The 22,461-nt window shown below is 42.5% G+C and overlaps 1 protein-coding gene across 1 annotated transcript; it reads left to right on the top strand.

The window, feature by feature from the left end:
- The first annotated feature begins 1,534 nt into the window (after positions 1–1,534).
- On the top strand, positions 1,535–16,494 carry Nrsn1 (neurensin 1). Its single transcript, XM_055614502.1, has 3 exons — positions 1,535–1,600; positions 7,487–7,683; positions 15,790–16,494. The coding sequence occupies exons 2-3, from the start codon at positions 7,495–7,497 to the stop codon at positions 16,186–16,188; spliced, it is 588 nt and encodes a 195-aa protein (XP_055470477.1). The 5' UTR covers positions 1,535–1,600; positions 7,487–7,494; the 3' UTR covers positions 16,189–16,494.
- The last annotated feature ends 5,967 nt before the right edge of the window (positions 16,495–22,461 follow it).

Here is a 22,461-nt window from a genome sequence, read left to right as displayed (position 1 = left end):
TCAGGCTTTGGAGGTCTGTGGTCTATGTTATGTAAGGATTTGGGGGTTGTACAGCTAAAAACTTAAAAGAGTTTGCTTCCTTTAAGACAAGAAAAGTTGTATTTTCAGTTAAGGATAAAACAGATATATAGAGAGTTTGCAAGGCTTCTTAGGTTTCTCTTCCAGGTTGGCTTGACCCCTTCTCTACCGGAATCACCACCACCGGCCCTCCCCAGCCGTTGGCCATATCTAAAGATGTTTTGATATTATCTTAGGACCTACTTCTTTCTGTTATTAGATAGGAACACGAGGGTGGAGGTCAGACCAAGGCTGGCGACCTCACAAACCAGCAGGAGTTGAAATAGCTAGTGCGGGCTTAATTGGTTCCTGGCTCTGTGGCGCCAATGTTTTCAGGACTGTGGAGAGCTCCCAGGGCGCCAGACAGGCCAGCGCCTTGGTGGAAGACGCAACTACCATCAGTTTCTTCAGACACAACAAGAAAGGTGGCTGATGAAAAGAAAGGACACTGCCCAGAAAGACAGACAAGAACCAGGAGAGGCAAAGACGAGAATCTAGGAGACAGAAGAAGGTAGTGAGGTAGAAGCTTTTAACTGGATTGATTTCTTTTGTTAATTCAGTTCCTAGATTCTAATGTTACCTCATATACCACCCAAACTTCAGGAGCAAGGAAATAAATAGATCTTGAAGAAGGTACAGCTATTCTTCACTATAGACTGACCATGGAAATGCTGAAGACAGTTTGTTAGGTCTTTTCTGGGCTTACCCCTCTCTCCGCAAATCTTCTGTTTCTCCTACAAATACACAAAGACTGTTCAACAGGATTTTTAATGACCTTTTGGATGATACGGACCTTATTTTTGTTTGTTTGTTTGTTTGTTGTTTTTGTTTTTTTCTCAAGACTAGCGCAATGCAGGAAACCAATAGTTCAGTAGCTAGCAGTGGTCTCGTAATTGAATTTTGCACAGGCACCTGCTTCTCTTGAGCAGCTGGAGAACAAACTGATCATGATAGGAAGAGAATGGATATGGAAGTTAACTAGACACAATGAGCAAATTGTCCAAAGAGATTTTCTGAGGGTGTGATGCATGTAAGCCTGTCAGGAGACACAAGGATTTTAAAGCTCATTTGTTTTACAGAGCAGTTCTGAGATGTCTAGGAAACAAGATATCAGATTCCGCTTAGAATGTGTGAGATAGAAGCAGAACAGTCACGTTAGAGTTATCAACCTCATGTAAAACAGTGATGCAAAAATAAAAACATCTCTTCTATGGTGTCCCAGGGCTCGCAAGGCCCTCGGGTTTCTGTCACTTCAGTCACTCCAAAAATTATAAGCCGTTAAAAAGTTTTAAAACATAAGTTAGACTTTCAAGCTTGTTTTTGTTTGCTTTTTTCCTTTTGTTTTTGTTTTAAGAAAAGCCGTCTCTGCTCTTTCATAAGAAGGTCTTAGTCAATAGTTTTGTGAGTGGCTTGTACAATTTTCCCCCCTTCTGGGTCATATCTGCAGAGTTGCTGTTTTCTTTTCTTAAATAGAACTGAAGAATGAGCTTCTAAAAAGAAAGATCACACAGTAAACAGGCAGAGGACAAGGAGAACATTGAAGGTAAGAGTCAGCTTTTGTCCTGTGTGGATCAAAGAAGGAAGAAGTTTAAAATGAGAATAAGGATGCTTATTTGGGTTTTGAGTCTTGCATGCCTTATTAGTTTATATGTGGATGGATAAAGATAAGTAGATAGATAGATAGATAGATAGATAGATAGATAGATAGATAGACAGATAGATGCAGATGGATAGGTAGATAGAGGATAGATATAAAAATATAGATGATAATAGGTGATAGATAAAAGACATATAGAAGATAGATAGCTATATAGGTAGATTGATTGGTAGATGTTATAGATAAAAATATAAATAATATATGTAGATGGATAGAAGATAATATATGATATGGATAAGTATATAAGTGGATAGAGGAGAGATAATCAATGGATAGATGGAATACAGCTAGATAGAAAATGATAGATAAATGGATATATAAGTAGATAACCATAGATAACTATCATTTAAAAGATTCAGACAACAGATAATGAATAAACTAATTATACACTATTATTCCTTTTTCTAAATTATAAAAGTGACTGCCAAGTCACTGGTATGGAAGGTATAAAAAAACCTCATTATACAAAGCTGTGATCTCTCTGATTATTCAAAAAAATAAAATCTCTCTGAACTGATCCATTGGTAAAAACACATTTCTAGATTTATGATCATGCTGAGGAAATTCAAGAATCCTCAGTGTCAAAGTGGCAAAGCTCTTAGCTGGCTTTCACGCCTTCCTGTGTGCACTGTGACTCTCATGGAGTCTTTTAAGGGAAGTGACCTTTTGAGTTTGGTTCTGGATAAATGGTCTCAATGGCCTGTGCCCATACCTTGTGTCTCATAGCACTATCCCTGTGGAAATATTGCTCTCATTAGATCAGGATCATTTTGAGGGAGAGAAAACAATATGAAAAATTGAGAGTTATTTCAAAGTGAATCAAGAGAACAGGGCCTAAGCCTGGTCCACAAGTGACTCACACATAGAGCCATGGGAAAACACTCATCCACTTTGTGCCTCAATGTGCTGCCTCCCTTCCCTCAAGGAGACCATGAAGATAAACAGTGTGATTGCCTGTGGTGTCCTCAGAGTTGCAGGAGGCATAAAGACTTAGTTCTGTTTCCATGACTATGAGCATTTTTAAAATAAAATGAAAATAACTGCATATATTAGCTCAAAATTAAAACTCCCGGCAATTGGTACCACAGCACATTCCCCCACGTAGTCACAGCACTGTCACTGGGGATCTGTATTTCCAGCCAGGGGGTGGTTCTCAGCACTGTGCTCACCTGCCGTCAGTGCTGCACATGAAGGCTAGTTTGTTGACGAGGAATAACAGGAAGAAGAAAGATGTGGCTAGCCCTCATTTGTCAGTATCTACGAAGTCCTTCAGGGAGAATGCAAGCAAATCTCTCCTCACAGGTGAGCAAACAGCCCCACCCTCATGGGATATTGTCTGGATTCTGCCATGATTCCAGACTGGAAGGGTAGCTTGGTAGAACATTTACTTCCCACGCACAAGGCGCTGATCTGACACCTATCCCTATACAAACCAGGCATGGTAGTGCATACCTGTAACCCCAGCGTGCAATCCCTATAGTCCAAAACCTGTAATTTCTGATGTGGAAGCAAGAGGATCAGAAACTCAAGTCTAGTCTTGGCTACACAGAGAGATGATTCAATGCCAACCTTCCTACACACACACACACACACACACACACACACACACAAGAGGCTCCACTAGAGTATTTATAAATTATACAAATTATACATGAACAGTATCTCATTTAATATAATTCTAGAAAGTTCTCTTCTCTGCTTCTATGCTTGTACCTCTTGGATATTAAAGGTTTGTTTGTTTGTTTGTTTGTTTGTTTGTTTTTCTAAATTAAGGAGCCTGTTAAGGTCTGTTCCTTAACAATAGCCATAAATAATGTTGACAGTACTGTTTTGGTGGCTGCTGATACAGATATTTAAAACAAGATGACAAAGCTTTGCCCAGTAAGGAGTAGTGATTCAAGTTCAAAGACCTTTGCCCAGCCTTGCGTTCCTGTCTCCATCCTACTTTATTGCATAGCATTTAAAAATTGCCCAGCTTTGAAATCACTTTAGGACATGGCTTCATGTATCCTTTGTCTAACACCCTGGTGTCAGTTAACAGAATAGATTCCAAATAACCATAACAATTTTTGTGTGGAGACAGCTAATTTCTGGCTAACTTCTCTTTGAGTTCTACAAATCTACTGAGGTTCTTAGACCCCCCCCCCCCACAAACCTTCACTGTACCATGGTAAGTTTTGAAACTCATTTCCAAAGTGGTCATTCTCCTCTAGGCATCAGTCTCGAAGAGTTGTATCGTGAGGAAGGTATGTGAATCCTCTCAGACACCTCCTCCCATCAGGGGCTACTAGTGAAGACCACAGACATGATACTGAGGTAGTGTGTTCAATGAACAATCTATAAGCACTCAATCTATTTAATGCAAGTAGGTAGCCTACGTAGAAGCTTACGCTGCCCTTAACGTAAGCTTCATACACTCTAGAATTAAGAACATGCTTGGGACTGACAGTCCATGAGGAAGTGGGGTATCAATAAGCTCAGTTGTTTGCCCAACAAAAAGTAAATGACTCGTTCTGAAGTTTGAAGTCAACAACTCATAGAAAAAACACATCTGAAAATAAAACCTTCGTCCAGTCCAACCTTCTTATTGTAAGGATGATGAATGCACAACCCAGGCAGGTTAATAAGCTTGTATGTGATCTCATGACCAGAAACAAGTGCCTGAGCCCATCCTCTGTTCTGTGTGGCTAGGATGATACAGGTCACACTCTTCTTCCTCATGCCCTGTGCTCTTAGAAGACGAAGTACGGCTCTGTAAGATTTCTCCATGGAAAGAGATACAACATCACTAATGATCCATTTTGAAGCAGAATGTGTGCTCAGGATCAAAATGTTTACTTCATGACACTCTGTCCATGTGCTTTCTTATTCTCTCTCTCTCTCTCTCTCTCTCTCTCTCTCTCTCTCTCTCTCACACACACACACACACACACACACATACACACACACACATTGTCTTTTTGTTTTGTTTTGCTATTAACAAAGTTTAACTAAGGAGTATCACAAAGCAGCATTGTAAGCTGGGTAGAGAACGAACATGATGAGTTTCAGGGACCTGCTGAGCATCAGAGCTGAGTTCTAAGAGTGGGAACTTCAGCGACTGAAGAGAGTGGCTTCTCTATAAAGGGCATTTCCATTACTCCATACCTAGCTTCACTTTTTCTTCACATGATGCTCTGCAGGAGACCTGAAGATTATATAAAACAACTAGGTGAGTTGATTCTGACTACACGGCCTATGATTCAGCCCAAGCCCCTGCACATGGTAGTAACTGTCATCTTTTGTCTCTTCCCTGACTCACAGTGTAACCTTTAGCAAGATGATTTTTTTTCTATACTTCAGTTTCCTCAATGACAAAGCATAGTTAGTAATACCAACCCCACATCCAGTTGGCTAAAATTATTTTTTATTAGAATGTCTTCAAAGAAGGCAACTCTAAAATTATTCTACTTATGTGTCACTGATAATAGGCTCTTATTAATCATATTCATTGTATAAGCATTAAATAGAAGGTACCTGAAGAGATCATCCTAGCACTTGAGCTATAAGGATTAAGTACCATTCCATTCTTTGAATGGTCCATGAGGTTTTGCTGCAATCAGAGAAAATGTTTTCTAAAACCTTGACTAGTTTTGAAATAAAATCCCTCTGAATGTCTAAACATTGTTTTTAATGCTTACCTTTACCTCTCCTGACATGTTCTCCTGAATGATTATTTTAGAGGTAGTTGGTCCTGAACCAAGAAAGTACACAGGTGTTAAATGTGATGCTGGCCAGCACACAGAAAACGGAGACAAAGTGGGCAAGGATGCCGCCCAACTGTGTCATTTTTCAGACACCGAGAGCATACTTCCTCAAATCTGACTATATTTTCTAACCAAATCCATTTGTGGCAGGAGTATTTATAGAGGAATGCTCTTGTGGGCTTGCTTTGTTCCCATAGGAATATTCTTAACTTTCACCACTACCTATCTGTATAGGTTACTTTAGGAGTTGCTGGGACAAGACACTGACAAACAACCTATGCAAGTAAGGGTTTCTTTTGACTTACAGTCCTGGGGCATAGCACATCATGGCAGCAGGAGCCTGAGGCAGCTGGTCACATTAAGACCATGTTCAGGACAGAGAGATAAATGCTGGTGCTCGGTCCATTATTCAGCTCAGGTCTTCAGCCCCTGGAATAGTGCTACCTGCCTTTACAGTGATTCGTCCCACTTTGCTTAACCTAAGCTAGAAAACCCTTCACAGATATGTCTAGGAGTTTGTTTACTTGGTGATTCTAAACTCTTTGAGGTTAGCAATCATCACTGTATTCAACCAAACTAAGTGATCACAAAGAAATCTGATGGAACTATAGAGAATATTTTTGTCCTGTGGACATTACCAGCTGGCTTCTTGATAAGCAATTGGAACATTTAATGCATTTTCCTTGGCCTAGGTTATAGCCCAGTCCAAGACTTTCCTGGGAAAATATTTTTCCGGTGAGAAAATAACTTTGTGCCTCACTTTGTTGTTTATGGTCTATGTCCAAACAAGGAAAATAATCTATAAGAAACTGAAAAATGCCAAGTATTTCCCATCGCTAGCTGAACACTTATCTGCTTATACAGAGATCAGAAAAATCAAAGGACACAGAACAGAGAAATCCCTCACCCACCAAAACTATGACCCCCCCTCAGTAATTCCTTACTAAAAGTAATAAACAAAAACATTGGGCTTAAGTGGTACTGGCACTTCTTCTGGAGGACTGCAGTTCAATGCCCAGCACCCACAGGGAAGCTCATAACCACCTATAACTCCAGTTCCAAGGGACCCGATACCCTCTTTTGGCCTTAGCAGGTACCTGAAATGCAAATGATACATGCAGACATACATGCAGAAAAAAAGACAAACAAAAAAAAAACCCACCCAAACACATTAAATAAAGTTTTTTTAAGAATAACATGAATTATTAACTAAACCTATATAAACTGCTCTCTCCAAAAGTAGCAATTGGAACAAATCAGTCTTGAGTTTCCATCTTGCAAAGGTAATGCCCTAAGCAGCTCACCCATAACAAGTTTTATTTGATTTTCTTAAGTCTTATTTATACTAGACACTTGGGAGGAAATAGCAAAAGAGCCTATTATCTGCATTAAACTGTCATACTCACATGAACAGACACTTCCACAAATAACCACAGAAGTACACAGTGCTAGAACCAGTGAGGTGAAAATTAATGGTCCAGTCACTTGTGATTAGTAAAGTATGTAAGTCGCTCCACAACTTTCTAACGAAGCTTGCGTGTGACTTAACAGTCAGTTAAAAGATCAGAGGATGTTATGTGAGCTCTGAATGCAAAACTGAAATTGCCGAGAGGAATACTGTACACATCCTGCAAAGAAATTTGGTTGAAACTCCAGGACAACCCAAGACAAATTCCAGCCATGGCCAGTGAGGGTGCCCACAAATTTCTTGAATTAAGGGTCTGTTGTTGGAGCTTCTTTGTTGCAACTTCTCATGTGCCTCGTGCTTCTGTTTTATATAATTTAAGTGACTGATGCAGTTGTAGCTCCTCTGTGGAGACCCAGTTCTAGCCATTGAATGCTGGAGGTGATTTAGAGAAGGGCAGATGATAAGGTAGGTGGATCTTTGGAAGTGCCTTTTCACTTAAGACAAGAGAATTGTTCGACTAGCCTGGCCTGGCATGAATCAGCTTGGTTCTTGCCTTTGATGTGCTTTTTAATCTTGAGATCCAACAACTAGACCGTGAGGCTGATTCTGTCTTTCCAGCTGGGAAGATGACTTCCTGTAGCAACACCTGCGGGTCCAGGCAAGCCCAGGCCGACACCGAGGGCGGGTACCAGCGCTATGGCGTTCGGTCCTACCTGCACCAGTTTTATGAGGACTGCACTGCCTCCATCTGGGAGTATGAGGATGATTTCCAGATCCAGAGATCGCCGAACAGGTGGAGCTCAGTATTCTGGAAGGTGAGGAAAGGAGCAATGGAAAAAAATGTACATATCAGAAGTAGAGAACAGCAGAGCTACAGAGAACTGAGAGGTTCTCTCTGCGCCTCAATCCTGGTGACGTCAGATGCATTGCTCTTCCTTTGGAAAAGAGATTATAAATTTTGGATTAAAGAAAGCCTCTGAGTGCAACATGATTACTTGGTGAACTGGTTAAAAAGGAGTAGGTTTAAAGGCCAGGCAATTAGTAGTCTTGGTAGTTATTAACTTGGCTCTTCACTCATTAACTGTGAAGGACTCATATGCAGAACATAGTGTCCTTTTAGCCTCCCTTACAGTCTGGATAGGTGTGTGTTGTAGTTTAAATGTGTAAAGTCCCCCACAGGCTCCTGTGTTTGAACAATTGGTTCTCAGCTGTTGTTGCTATTTTGGGGGGTTGGGGATTAGCTGGAATACATAGGTCCCTGGAAGGTGAGTCTTGAGATTTATACCCTCTCCTGGCTTCTCACATGATCTGTGCTTCCTGGTTGTCCAGAGGGAGCAAACCCCTACCACTGCAGTCAAGAGCCAAGCCTTCTCCAGCCATGATAGATCATATTCCCTCAAACTGAATGCCAAAGTAAACCTGCCTCTCTTCACTTGATTCTTTCAAGTATTTTGTCAGTGTTGAGAGAAGGAACTAACTCAGTATCAGCTAACACCTTAGACCAATTACTAAGAAAGAAAAAAACATTAGGTGTTGAGAAAGCATCATTGCCCTGCAGTCTTACCACCAGCTCTTCCTCCACCCTACAGGGGGTCCTAGGGCTCTCTGAGGCACTTCATTAGAAAACACATGCTTACCACTGGCTGCATCTGTATACTGATTGGGTTGAAGTGCTGGAAATGATGAACAGAAAACAAAAATTTTCCTGCCCCAGGTAGCAGGAACCCAAGGCAGCTAGTCCATGCATCTATAGTCAGGACAGAGAGAGAAATGAATGCTGGTGTCACCATATAAAGGTTCTAACAGCATGTCAAGTGACAACAGCTCACGTAAGAGGAAGCAGGTAATGCAAACGGGCACAAGGGATACAGTGATGAGAAAGACTGAGGAACAGGGATACAGAAAGAAGAGGTTAAATCTGAGCAAACACAGATGGGTTGGTGGAGCAGACAAGAAGGTTTTCAGGCTGATTGTCATTCAGAGCTGGAAACGTAGCAATCCCAAGACCCCTGGCAAGAGGGAAGAAGTCCAGTCTGAAAGTGGAGTCAGAATGGGGAAGGCAATGAATTCAGAAAAATAACAACACAGATGGTTTCTATGGGGGGGGGGGGGTCCTTATAATAGTGGTAAAGACATAGGCCTTAATCTCAAGAAGCCGGGAAATACATTTGAAGAATTAAGAGTGACTAATATTTTGTCAAGGTCTTTCTGGCTACCGAGCAGAAAATAAGTCCTCAGAGGGCAAACACAGCTAGATAAATTCAGAAGCTGTAAAGTACCTAGGCAAGAGACAGTGGTAGCTTGTATTAGGTGGGTGTCAATGGTGGTTTAAAACAGTTCAGCTTATCATAAAGTTTGGAGGTCAGGTTGTCGAAATATGCTAATGCAAAGAAGCTATCAAGCAGGATCTCAGGCCTGAGTTGAGTTCTGGATGATGCAGTGACCTGCTCAGATGGATATATCTGGGACAAGTGAAAACCGTGGGACTTTGGCTTGCTGAAGATCGCTATTACACAACAAAGAGAGGTCTTTTCACTTTACTGTCTCAGCTCATGAACTGGAGGTCAGTCATAGATAGAATGTACAGAAGGTACCAGCTGAGTCAACCTGGGAAAAGGCAATGAGCATAGAAGAGAAAGAACACTGAAATGTTCCAGATGCTTAAGGAATGGAAGAAATTTTAGGGAAGGACACTGAGAAGATTCACCTTCAGAAGATGTCTGGGGTCTCCTCCAGCTCCAAGATTCTGTGCTTATTCCCAGATGTTGACTTAAGCTGAAATGTGTGGTTAATACAGTGTAGCAAGAGGCAGTTCTGCCTAGTGAATATGAACACAGGTTCTCGTCTCCGGCCACACGAATTCAAACCTGTGCTCTTGTGTCTCATAGCTTTGTAACTTTGGGTGGTGACGCTTCGCTTACCATGTAAATAATGTGAGACTTGAGACAGTATTTCAAAAGTGCTTAAGACAGTGGCTGCTGTACATTCAATAAGAGTTGGTTGACTGGCAGCCGTTACTTCATGCCAATTAAAACACTAAGCTCTGGGTGGAAATAAAACTAGAAATTTAGTGAATAGCTGTTAGTGCAGCTGACCCAAGGCTTGCGTTAACTCAAAATTATGCTGTTGTCACAGAATCTACATTAGAATTAGACCAGTCAGCAGTCTTGTTCTACAGAAATCTCAGCTCAGATGAAACCCTATTGGTCTGGATCAATGAAATGAGTACTTAAGCCAGGTACAGCTTGTATAGGTGATGGCCTTCCTCCTCTCTGAGGTCTCTTCCTGCACTCTCTCCTCCTTTCTTCTCACCTCTCCTCTTCCTTTCTCTTTCCCTCTATACATATATATGTATGTGCATACAACTGAGTGAAATATTTTTATTTCGCCAAAATCTTTAAATGCCACTGACATAAAGAATACTAAGTGCCAGGCGCAGTGGCACAAGCCTGTAATCCCAGCACTTAAGGAGGCAGAGGCAGGCAGATCTGTGAATCCAAGGCCTGCCTGGTCTACAAAAGCGAGTCAAGCACAGCCTAGGCTCCCCTAAAGAAACCCAAAACAAAACAAAACCAAAGAATACTTAAGCATCTGTCTAGACCCAAAGCACTGGTGTGTGATTTGGGACCTGCAAATCCATTAAACCATATGCAACTGTGAATTGAAAATAAAGAACTCACGGTAAACAACCAACAATCATCAGGATTTTAATATTTTCCCTCCTATGTTGCACAAGTAATGTCCAAAAGTTAGACCACCTGGTAACTGCAATAGACTCTACAGGATCCATTCTTGCTTCTGAATAAGACAGAGCAATTCACAGTTAAATGGAGGAAGTAAGCGTGACACCAGTAATTACAGTCCAGTATGCTAACTGTAGGAACAGTTAACAAAGTGCCCCTGGTACACACTGAGAGCACAGAGTTTGGGAAGCAGGAGGAAGCATGTATCTTGTGCAGCCTGGAGAAGTTGCTCCCAGTGGAGACCATGGAGCAGGGCACCATGGTAGGAAGAAGAGCATTGCAAATGTGGAGGGGTGGAAGAGCAGAGCAGATAGCAGGGACCCAAAGAGAGCACGGAACAGCAGGGGTGCTTTCAGGTTTGGAGATGAGTGAGGGGTGAACTGGAAACGCATTCAGAGGCTCACAGAAGGCTTTCGCTGCAGTAGGAAATTCTCCACTGCCTCCTGGTATACCGCGTATGGTGAGGAAAAAAAAAAAGAGAGTATAGATTTGAGGAGTGAACACATATTTTTAATGGGTATAATAGTCTTTGTGAATTGGGAGCTTTAACAATTAGGAGAATGCAGGTTTCAGGCATCACAGAGGACTAAGACTGGATGTCAAAGTCATAGGAGCATAGGAACTAATACAATTATTGAATATAGAAGCTACTGAGTTTGCGTGTGTGCTAGGGGAAATAATCTCTGTGAAGTGCAAGGGCTGATGGGTAGCCCATTACTGAAGCGGAGGGCTACTGAGCACACTGTGTGGGGTCAGGCCTGAAGACGCAGCTAAGACAAAGTCACACTTTACTTTGCGGAGCTCAGAATCTAGCTGGGGTAGGTAGGTAATTATGAGCAAGACCCTGCCAGAGCCATGGGCAGAGTCACCACTCAGAGCTCAGGGCTTACAGAGAGAGCAGCAGCCGTCCTCAGGGAAGCGGAAGGATCAAATCCCAGTTCTTAACTCCCCAGGAGCTTTCAATGATCTCCGTCCCAGATGGCTCCTTCACGCCCAGCACCATCCAGCCTTCTCCCCTCCAGGCTGTTCCTCCATGCTTAGCAGCTTCTGGCCTCCTGCAGTCATTATTGCCTCCTCTCTGCCAGAACAGCCGTGCTACAGAGGCTGCTTGCTGGCTCTGCCTACCAGCTTGGCACACACTGTCAATTCAGACTTCGCCAGCACACTGGGAAACAAGGAAGGAGATGTTGGTCAAAATAACAGCAATTTTTGGCTGATTTCTAGAACCCAAGGTTGTCTTTCTAGCCAACTCTCCTTTGTTGCAGCAGGGAATGGGTTTCACACATGCTGTGCTCAGGCAGAAACAGCCTAGACTCTGGCCTTACTGCTGCTATGGAAGTTTATCATCATCTAGTGAGGTCTTTCAGACTCACCATTGAGACTTGCCCTGTCACCCCATAGCTTGGGGATGGTCTTGGAACCTAACTGGGACCTCTCCAGCAGCATTACAGCCTTCCCACACACGTGGCACCGAACAGAACTTCAGTGTTCTCTAGGAGCCTTAAATGACCTTTGCGTGACCATGCTTTTTACTGATTTTTGGCTTACACCTAAGACTGCTTCAACTCACAACTACGTTCAGATACAGTTCATGAGTTACCTGATGGTAACTCATTAAAATCCCCAAATTTTAATTCCCTCCCAAATTCCAGCATGATAACAGGATCAAGCTATACATTGCAGTGCGCTCTCCCTTTCATGATTTTCATGGAGATGTAAGCAGCAGCCTCGTCATGATTCATTCATTACTCCTTCATGCCTACAGTTGCAAGAGCTGTCTCTTGTTGTCTTAACATGTTCCTCTCTGTGAACACTGTTTGGTGATTCCATAGTACTTGCGTTGGTTGCAGACAGCCAGTGATGACTATCTCCTCCTCCTCCTCCTCCTCCTCCTCCTCCTCCTCCTCCTCCTCCTCATCCTCCTCATCCTCCTCATCCTCCTCCTTCCTCTGAGACTCTAATGGAGATAACCAAGGAAGGAGGCTCTGCCTGACCAGTCAGGCTTCAGTTCTGACACTGATCAGAACTTCCTCCATGTGGAAGCCACAGTTCGCTGCTAGCCTGTGAGTGATAGTCTAAGAGCATATTATGTCTTGTGCACTGCTTAGCTGAGCAGCAGCTGTGCTGAGGTCACTGTGGTCCACGTTCAGTAGGCTGGAGGCCAGCGTCTGCCCATCAAGAGCGTTTTCGGAGTCAGGCTAGAGTATGAACTCTGAAGAGGCAAGGCGGGAAAGGCAGCAGCGCTGCCTACCAAGCTCTGCAGAAACTGCAAAACCAGGACAGACGCAGCATTGCCCATCTTGATGTTTGGGCTTCAGTACCAGTTTTTTAGGACGGAGGTACTTTAGTGACACGGAAGCAAGTCACCATGGATATTTAAATTAATTTAGTTTGTGCTTCCAACATTTTCCAATGTAAGTCATTTTTGAAGAGTTATAAGTAATGGCCAGTCTCCGAAGGTAAGTTTACTTACCATTATTTTTGCAATCCAAAATATGATTTTACAACCCAATTTTTCCTACATCACTTGAATATTACCCAGAATAGCTTCTCTGTTTTTATTTAGCCTCACACTGACATATTTTGTTGGTGGTGGTTTTTTTGTTTTGTTTTGTTTTTTATTTCTTCACTGTATCAAAGAGATGTGTCCGTATATGGCCTAGAAAACTCTTTTGACATTAAAATAAATATGAGGCTGAGAAATGCAAAACAGTAATTGACAGAATATTTTGGGGCATAATTTGCCCATAATAATTGTGAGCATAAGAAAAGCAGGGGAAAGTCACACTGACCCAACGTATATTAACTACAGAAGCTTAGAATGTGCTTCTTTGACCACAGCTCCCAGTGATGACTATGAAGATCTCTGCTTCTCATAAGCAGCTGTGATAGATGCACAGCATCTAGCATGGTACCTGGGCCACACCCAATGCTGCACACCTCGGTCAATGCATCACCTGTAAAATTCAACAGATAAATACACACACTTTAAATGCCAAGGTTAGGTAGGATTGCGTATTTGTTTATCTTTCTGATCTTGTTATTCTAACTTAAAGCAATTAGGAATGGGAGGAAATGAAAAAGACATTTAAAAAACAGACAGCTAATCCTTATTCCAATGTTAACTAATCTTTCTTCCAAATGCTAAGTAACTGTTTTAATGCTGTTAACCAAAGGTTTTTTCTTCCTCCACATAATGATAGCTACTCAACATAGTTTGTTACTTAGCCAAACACAAAGTTAAGTGCCTTTGAACACAGTCACATTTAATCTTCATAATGTCATAATGGTCATAATGTAGAGATTATGATCATTTGTAATTCTATAAGTAGGGAAAATGGTGATACAAACATTCAACCAACTTCGCTTCTGTAATTCCAACCCAAGTTGTAGGATGAGAGCTCAAAGGGAGTTTACTTACCCATTGTGTGTGGGCTCGGATCACCACAGGGCACATCCCAGAATGACTGTAAAGGGAAAAAGAATGTCAACTGTAAAGGAACAGAACTGATAGAATGAACTGATTATATATATATGGAGATATATGAAGAGAGAGAGAGATGGGGTATTAGAATGGCTTACAGGCTATGATCAGGAGCATGGGGGCATGGCTGTCTCCTGACCAAAGGTTAAGGATTCAGTAGTTGTTTAGTCCACAAGGCTGGATGTCTCAGCAGCCTCGAAGTCTCAGCCTCTTGCTAGAGTCCCCACAGATTCCTGGAGAGCTGCTGCTCTTCCATCTGCATTGGAATAATATGTTCTAATAAATATGTTCTAGGAACAACGGATGGATAATCTCAGCAAGAGGGTGGCTGAACTTGCCAGTGAGAGCAAGCAGGCAGCAGAGGGAACACTTCTTTCTTCCACATCCTTTCACATGGGCTGACACCAGAAGGTGCGGCCCACATTTGAGGTGTGTCTTCCCACTTTAAGGCTTACTCTGCTTCTTGAGTTTCAGTTGATTCCAGATGTAGTCAAGTTAACAACGGACATGAGCCCTCTCATCCACTGACCAGCTTAGTTCCTTTCCTCTGCTTCCTGATCTGATGAGATGTAAGCAAGGGGTGGCTTGTGCTTTCACAGCCACAGAGTTGGCCCTGTTATTGGTTATATCAGTGAGAGGCTAAATTAACTGCATTGTATTTAAGAAGATCTTGCCTTGGGGTGGTTTATCTTCCATGCGTTGTTCTACCATGCTGGCATCTCCACAAGTTCCACTCATGTGAAAAGGAACAGAGAACTGGTCTGAGGTCATCTGTGCGGCTTCCAGGCCCTACCTCTGCGGCAGGTCTATTTTTAACCAGTGAGTGACCCTCTGGAGGCTCTGCATCTTTAACTGGTGGCACTGCATCCTTCCTGGCTTACTTTTGGAAGGCATCAATGTTCATAAGGATTGTCAGTGTTCTCGGGATCCAAACACGAGGACCACATCTGTCCATTGAGAATGCTGGGTTTGCTACTCATTGCAGTGAAGATATACTCCACAGAAACAGAACGAACAAGGGAGAACAAATGCGTTATAGCATGTAGCTTTGGTTAGAGGGTTCCGGGAGGGACTAAAGAAGCAATGCAGCACTCTGGAGTGTCTAGATAAAGCTTGTCTATAAGGAAGGCAGGTTATAGCGAGAGGACAGCCATGATGGAGAAAGGAGTAACAGAGAGGCCTGTTTGCTGGGTAGAGCATCCTACATGATGACCGTATTTTGTAAAAGTGATGACAGAATCATGAAGTGGTTTGGTCTTGTCTTTTCCTATCATGGTCACCGGTTGATCTTGTCTGAGTTGACACTCTATGAAATGTGTTGTGCTTGAGGTGGCAGCCTCTGGTGACACCAACGTTTTTCAGGGGGCATAGTAGGCCAGCGCTGGGCATCAGGACAGCTTCTCTCTTCCCCAACACTACCTGAGGTGTGTGAACAAACGTAGGTTCCTTCAGCTTGTACAAGTAGAAAGCAAGCAAGATTTGGGGCTGCACTTTCTGGATGGCATTAAATGAGAAAGGGTTTCCTCTCACCTCCTACTTTAAATATACAACGAAGTCTGTTTCTTATGGAGAACCGGGGAGGCTGGGAATAGCCTGACCTCTGAAAGAGTGGGTGATGCGCCTGTGGCTGAGTGGAAGCATAAGAAGGGGTCAGCCACTCACTTTCACCTGCTTCTGTCCTCATCTCTCTCTAGGTCGGACTCATCTCAGGCACTGTCTTTGTGATTCTCGGACTGACTGTCCTGGCAGTGGGCTTTCTCGTGCCCCCCAAAATTGAAGCTTTTGGCGAAGCTGATTTCATGGTGGTTGACACACACGCTGTGCAGTTCAATGGCGCCCTGGACACATGCAAGCTAGCGGGGGCTGTTCTCTTCTGCATTGGGGGCACATCCATGGCAGGGTGCCTACTGATGTCCGTGTTTGCCAAGAACTATTCCAAAGAAGAAAAGTTCCTGCAGCAGAAGTTTAAAGAGCGAATCGCAGACATTAAAGCCCATACCCAGCCCATCACTAAAGCTCCAGGCCCAGGTGACACCAAGATCCCGGTCACTTTGTCCAGAGTTCAGAACGTGCAGCCTCTGTCAGCCACTTGAAACATTTGCCACCTCAGGCCTCCCCCTCTCTGAGTCACACACATCATCATTAAAAAAAGAAAAGAAAAAAGGAAGAAAAAAAAAGGCAGGCAGCCAGTTATTGAGATGACATGCATTTGGCAGTGACCTATCCCTAGAGCCATGTGGGGCTGGACTACGTGTCCTGCAGGCTTAGTTCAGGTGATGTTGGGTGTTAGGTGTCCATCTGTGCCCACTTTTGATGGGTTCTGCCAGCCCCTCTGCCATCTAGTCTCTCTGGTGGGTCAATGTTGTGTCAATGTTACGGTTTAGACCAGTCGTCAACGTGATCTGCTTCATTCTCTAATTGGTTTTCCTGACCCTTCTGTGTGGTGCTGTCTTCCACACCTATCTCTGTGTATGATATCATCGTGTGCTCGTAGAAGCGCTGTCTCCTGATTTGGGTCTGGATGTCAGATTTTTAACTCTATCAACATAAAAGTCCTAAGGATGAAAAGGAATTTATGAATGTTCCATGTAAATCATTTTGTTTTCTCCAGAATTTTTTTTCTTTTCACTTAAAGAGATAAAAATTGCCAATTTTAGAATCTTGGTTAATGCAACAATAATAATATTGGGAGTATATATTTATGTCGTATCTGAAAACAGTTAAACACGGGAAAACTTTAGTTTCTGCCATTAACTGTGCCATGTGACTTTGCAGGAAAAAAATTGTCCCCAGGCCTCAGTTTCCCTTCCTGCATATGAGGGTTTAAGAACATTCTTTGCTCAAGAAATCTGAATTTTTTCAGCCACGTGTGTCACTGAGATGCTCTCCTGGGTCTATTTGTGATGGTCTCATGTTGGGGTATTTGTCAGAACTGTACTCCTGGTACCTCCAACTCAGTATACTTTACAGTATTTACTTTAAATACCCAACCCAAGCAGGCTGGATGATGCTTGCTTGCTTGCTCCTATAGAGACAAGTAAGCTATCCTCAAATAAGAAGCTCCAGGTCGGTATTAACCTTAATTAAGATTGAGACTTTTAATCCTCAAACAGGAAAAACCAAGCCCCAAGCCCCCAAGATGTACCCCTAATCCCCTGCATTTCCATTTAATCTGCAAATGTAGATTAGACTGAGGCAAGGAAAAAGCAGTCTGTGGTTCTTTCTCCGCTGTGTCCCTCGGAGTTCTGTCTTGGTATGCATACATAGTCTTCACTTAAAGGGTAAATAAAACACGTGAATGAGCTGGACCAGAACAGTACTGTCATCCCTCCAATGTGGCTCTTCTGTCTCCAACATGTAATTTTCCATTCTGAGACTGAATAAGCTCTGATGTTTCCCTGACTAAATGGAAGAATAAATGAAGCAATTAGTGGTCCTTGTGTGCAGTGTTTATTTTGCACCCTGCAGCATAACACTCAAGGCAATCAGCATCCTCAGTGGGGCTCAGCCGCCAGGTTTTCCAGACACTGTTCTGGTTTCCTCGTGTTCTCTACCTTCCCATGGAAATACCACTTTCATTTTATTCTTTGAAGCCTTACACAAGGTCCCCAAACATCTGTGTTGAGCACCTTTCCTATGCTTGCTTCTAGCTTGCTACCAGTGGATCTTGGAGAATGAGGCTTGACTTTTTATTTGGCTCTGGAATGAAAACTAATAGGTTGGGGCTTGGAGACTTACAGACTCCAGTGTGGAAGAAGCTCCGTCTCTTAGATAAAAGCTTTGAGGGGGGGGAAAAGCCACAGTGAATAAAATAGAAGTTACATCTTGGACAGCCATCTGACACTCCCTGCCTCGGTGCAGGCCCAGCTCTGTAGACTGGATGTCAATGCGCACCCCTGTTCCCCAGGCGGGCATTGAGTAACACAGGAAAGACAGGAGCCAAATGGCAGCACGAAAGACAGAGGCTCTAGGGATCCGTAGAGTGGGACAGGATGCAAGTTATATGCTGTCAATGGGTATAAACCAACAGACAGGATGTCTTAAAGCTAGTAACGTGCCTAGATTGTAGAGAGGGTGGTCTGGGAGCTATGGTCCTGGTTGACTACACTGCATCTTCCCTTTGACACAAACTCCAGAAACGGTGTGGTACCTCCATGTACCTTCAGCTATAGAGGAGTGGGAGACCAGCGGCTGAGACAATGTCTGAAGAGCCTTGGAAATGAGGTCTGACCTGATGGTCATATGAGCATGGGATCTTGTGGTTGACGGGCTTAGAACATGTGGCTCCTTATGCAGAATTCCTTAGGTCAACTCTACTAATCGGGTCTACTGATCTACTGCTAAGCCATATGCAGAATTCCTGATCAGCTCCTCAGCCATTGCCATTGTTTAGGCTCTCCCTACTTCATTGTGGAAAACTCACACTCTATGGTAGCCCTAGGTACTTAGAAAACTCCTCTCATATAAGGAGAAAAGTCTGCTTTTCTAGATCTCTCATTCACTGGACAGGGTCCCTTAGTCAACTAACTCCAAGCTCCTAGAGACAGTTTATTTACTGAATCACTCTGAATCTTGTCACCACTTTCTTGGTCCTTTTCTTCAAGAAGACATTTTCATATATACTTAATATTTCCAATTTATCTGTGTCATCTGTTAAATAGAGATTCCTCCCTAACCCCAGTTTTACAAATGCTAGAGATGTTCTGACTCCATTAACCACGTAACTGTGCACATGATACCTCTACTCATAGCTTTGGCATCAAGAAGTACGATTTGGCATAACCAGTACAGCTCCTCTCTCTCTATACTGATTATCCTGGCCTACTGAGGCCTGGCCCAATTCTTCTTCTGTTTTGTTCTGGCTTATGCTCCAGAATCCTGCCTTTGAATCACACTCAGCCCTTTCCCCCTTCCAGATATGGCTGCACTGGAGCCTCTGTCTCCACTCACAATGCTTTTCTGTTTTTTTTTCTTTTTTTTTTTCAGCAATAAGTTCTACATCTCTTGTAACAGAACTCCTTACTTAAGGCAACACCAAGGCCTTGAAGCAATAATTCTAATAGCTGGCTGTTGGAAAGATGGCTCAGAGGTTAAAAGCACCAGTTGCTCTTCCAGAGGCCCTGAGTTCATTTCCCAGCAACCACATGGTGGCTCACAACCATCTATAATGATACTTGGTGCCCTCTTCTGGCCTACAGGTGTACATGCAGACAGAACACTGTACATAGAATAAATAAATAAGTCTCTAAAAAGCACTAAGAGCTAGGAAGAGACCCTCTTGAAGGGTTTTATATGCATTAATTCATTTAATCCTGCTCCCTGGAATATCATGATGTCAAGACTATTAATCACATGCCCATTTTATAAGGGAAAAGACAGGCAAAGGGAAGAAGGCAATTCCAACAAGGATAATGTGTAAGTGTAATGTGTAACTGACTGATGTGTGAACATGAAATGTCTCACACCAACTCAGGTGTTGGAATACTTTGCCCCAAGCTAGTGGCGCCTTATTGGAAAGATGTGGAACCTTAGGGAGGTGTAATCTCACTGGGAAAAGGAGTCATTAGGGAACAAACCTTAAGGTTTTAAAGCCTGGCCACATCTTCTCGTCTTCTCTGCTTCGTGACAATAGACAATAAGACCAGATGTCTCCTTATGATGTTCAGTTTCAATGTTAACCTGCTATAAATTAGAATTACCAAGCAAGGAGCTTCAGCTGAAGAACTTACCTGATTGTCTTACTGACTCGGGACAACCCATCCCAACTGCAGGTGACACTTTCTGGTAGCAGTCTAGATAAGAGTATGACAGAGGGAGTATCGCTTGACTGTTCTTGGTTCACCTCGCCACAGAGTTGAATCACCCTCTGCTGCTGTTGCCTCGGTTGTAGCTACTGATCCTTCCCTGATATCAGAACCGGTGTTTCCAGGCTTCCGTCATAGAACAATGAACAATGGCTCTCCAGGAACCTCTCAGATTTCAGAGCAAGATTGTGACCACCAAAGCATCCCAGCTTTGTGGACCAAGAAACTACTGGGTTTGGGTTGTCAGTCTTTCCAGTGACAGACAGCCGCTGTGGGACTGCACCACTACTGAGGGATCCAGTCTTGGTGATCTAGCAACCACCAGCCTCTCATGTGATTGAGCTGATGTAAATATTTTACTATTTGTTGACTTAATAAATTCATATATGTGGATGTATGTATATGAATATATATATATATATATATATATATATATATATATATATATGGATTTGCCCTATTGGTTCTCTTCCTCTAGAGAACCATGACTAATACTCTCATGTTTTAGTTCAAACAGGCAGGCTCCCCACTGAGGCTGTGCTTGGGCAGGCAGGCTCTAGGGTTATCTGCTGTCTTCTTTCATTTCCCTGCCATTGGCCTCTGCCTGTCTTCCTGTCTCTCTCAAACACACATGCACTCACCCACACACATTCTAGCTCATACTAATGTTTCCTTAATAAGGAAACAGTGACTTCTTGAAGACTATTAGCTGCCAGGGTGCCAAGTTCATATCTTAATGAACAGTGAAGTTCTCTAAAGTAAATGCCTAAACGTTTTGTGGGGCTATAATACAGTCATTTAAAATAATGATTTAGTTTTTGTGGAGACCCCAGCATTGCCCTTGTATTCCAGGATGTAAAGGGAAGATTAGTAGGGTGCTGAAGTTTTACCCCTGTCTTTGTCTCTCTCTCTGCCTCTGTGTGTGCGTGTGTGTGTGTGTGTCTATGTCTGTGTCTGTGTCTATGTATCTGTATGTGCAATGAAACAGTAGCTACACTGCTCAAAACCAAGATCTAAAAGAAACCCAACTAGGATCCAGGTCTTCACAGAAGAGGATGTGTTGCCACAGTGTCAGCTTGTACACATACATCAGCTATTCAAGACTGGTGCTCTGTGAACTCCCAGAAGCAAACACACAATATGCATAGAAAAGCATGAAGAAGACAAAGGATGAGAGCAGAAATATGGGGGTCCTGGAGGCAAGCTCTCCTCCACACCACAGAAGGCTGCAGCCTACTGTGCCATTATTATATCAAAAACTCAGTTATAATTTCAATCCCAATAAAAGAAGCAGCAAGAACTAGGCCTGCCAAGCAAGAGCTGAGCGAGTGAGCAAGCTCCAGGTTGATAAGTAGGGGAGAGGGGTGCTCATCTTTGGATAGGAAAACACCAAGATCTTCAGACATCTGAGGGGAAGCAGTGCCCTAGACTAGAAAGAAGGAATAAATGCCAAAGGAAGCAAGACTTCAGAAACCACAGAAGAACTTGAAATAACCCAAATATATGAGTAAGATAAAATGAGAATACTATCAAAAAGAATATTAAGTGGTTTTAAATAGCAAATTAGTAAAAGAATAAATGAAAGGATTTCCTACAAAGTAAAATACTCTCACTAAAGCCAATAAAAATATGAGGCAAAAGGTAAAGATATGTATAGAGATAGACAGGTAACAGACACATAGCTAGATATCCAATAAAGCAGAAAATAACCAAAATAAGAGCCTATGTTATTGATAAAATACTAAAATAAAAAATTAAGGCTATGGTATATAGAAGTGTCCCTACACGATGTACTCACTAAATCTTAGGTTCTATGGCTTTATATTCAAGACAGAAATGTGTGGAATTTCTGACATAAAAGATAAAACAGAATCCAAAAAGCTTCCAGGCAGAACAACAAGCTAGCTACAGAGTGATCAAAATCTTACTGGAAGGAAAAAGAGTATGATTTCACAACAGATAGAAGGTAGCTTTAAGTCTATAGAAAATACCTGGTACTCTTAGTGAGAAAAAAGAGAGAGAGAGAGAAAAGAGAAGCAGTCAAAACTTCAGGGAGAAAATTTTTAGATAAGTGGTGCCAAGAAATCACAGTCCCAATACTAAACAAGATTGAGCCATAAGGGGCAAGAAGTGATAAAATCTTAGAAAAGGGAGCCGTTGGAAACAGCGTTGCAACTGAGTGCCCTCTGTTTCTATAGAAGATGAGCTGACACCATTGGACACGTGAGACAAAGCACTCTGTGCTCTACAGAGACAAACATTTCAAAGCCAAAGCATACACACTCTGCTTACTTGCTTTTAGCTTTTAGAATCAGACCACAACCAAATGAAGTCCAAATTCTGATTATGAAATAGTTTGAATGGATCAATCTGCCAACACACACACAAAAGAAAGAAAGAAAGAAAGAAAGAAAGAAAGAAAGAAAGAAAGAAAGAAAGAAAGAAAGAAAGAAAGAAAGGAGGGAGGGAGGGAGGGAGGGAGGGAAGGAAGGAAGGGAAAGGAAAGGAAAAAAAAGGAAGAAAATGAAGATAGAGGCTCCCAAAATGTGGGAAACTGAAAGA

This window comes from Psammomys obesus, unplaced genomic scaffold, assembly GCF_907164565.1.
Source record: "Psammomys obesus unplaced genomic scaffold, mPsaObe1.curated_primary_1811, whole genome shotgun sequence".
Lineage (NCBI taxonomy): Eukaryota > Metazoa > Chordata > Mammalia > Rodentia > Muridae > Psammomys > Psammomys obesus.
Note: the sequence above shows the minus strand (reverse complement) of the source record. Positions and strands in the feature narration are given on the sequence as shown.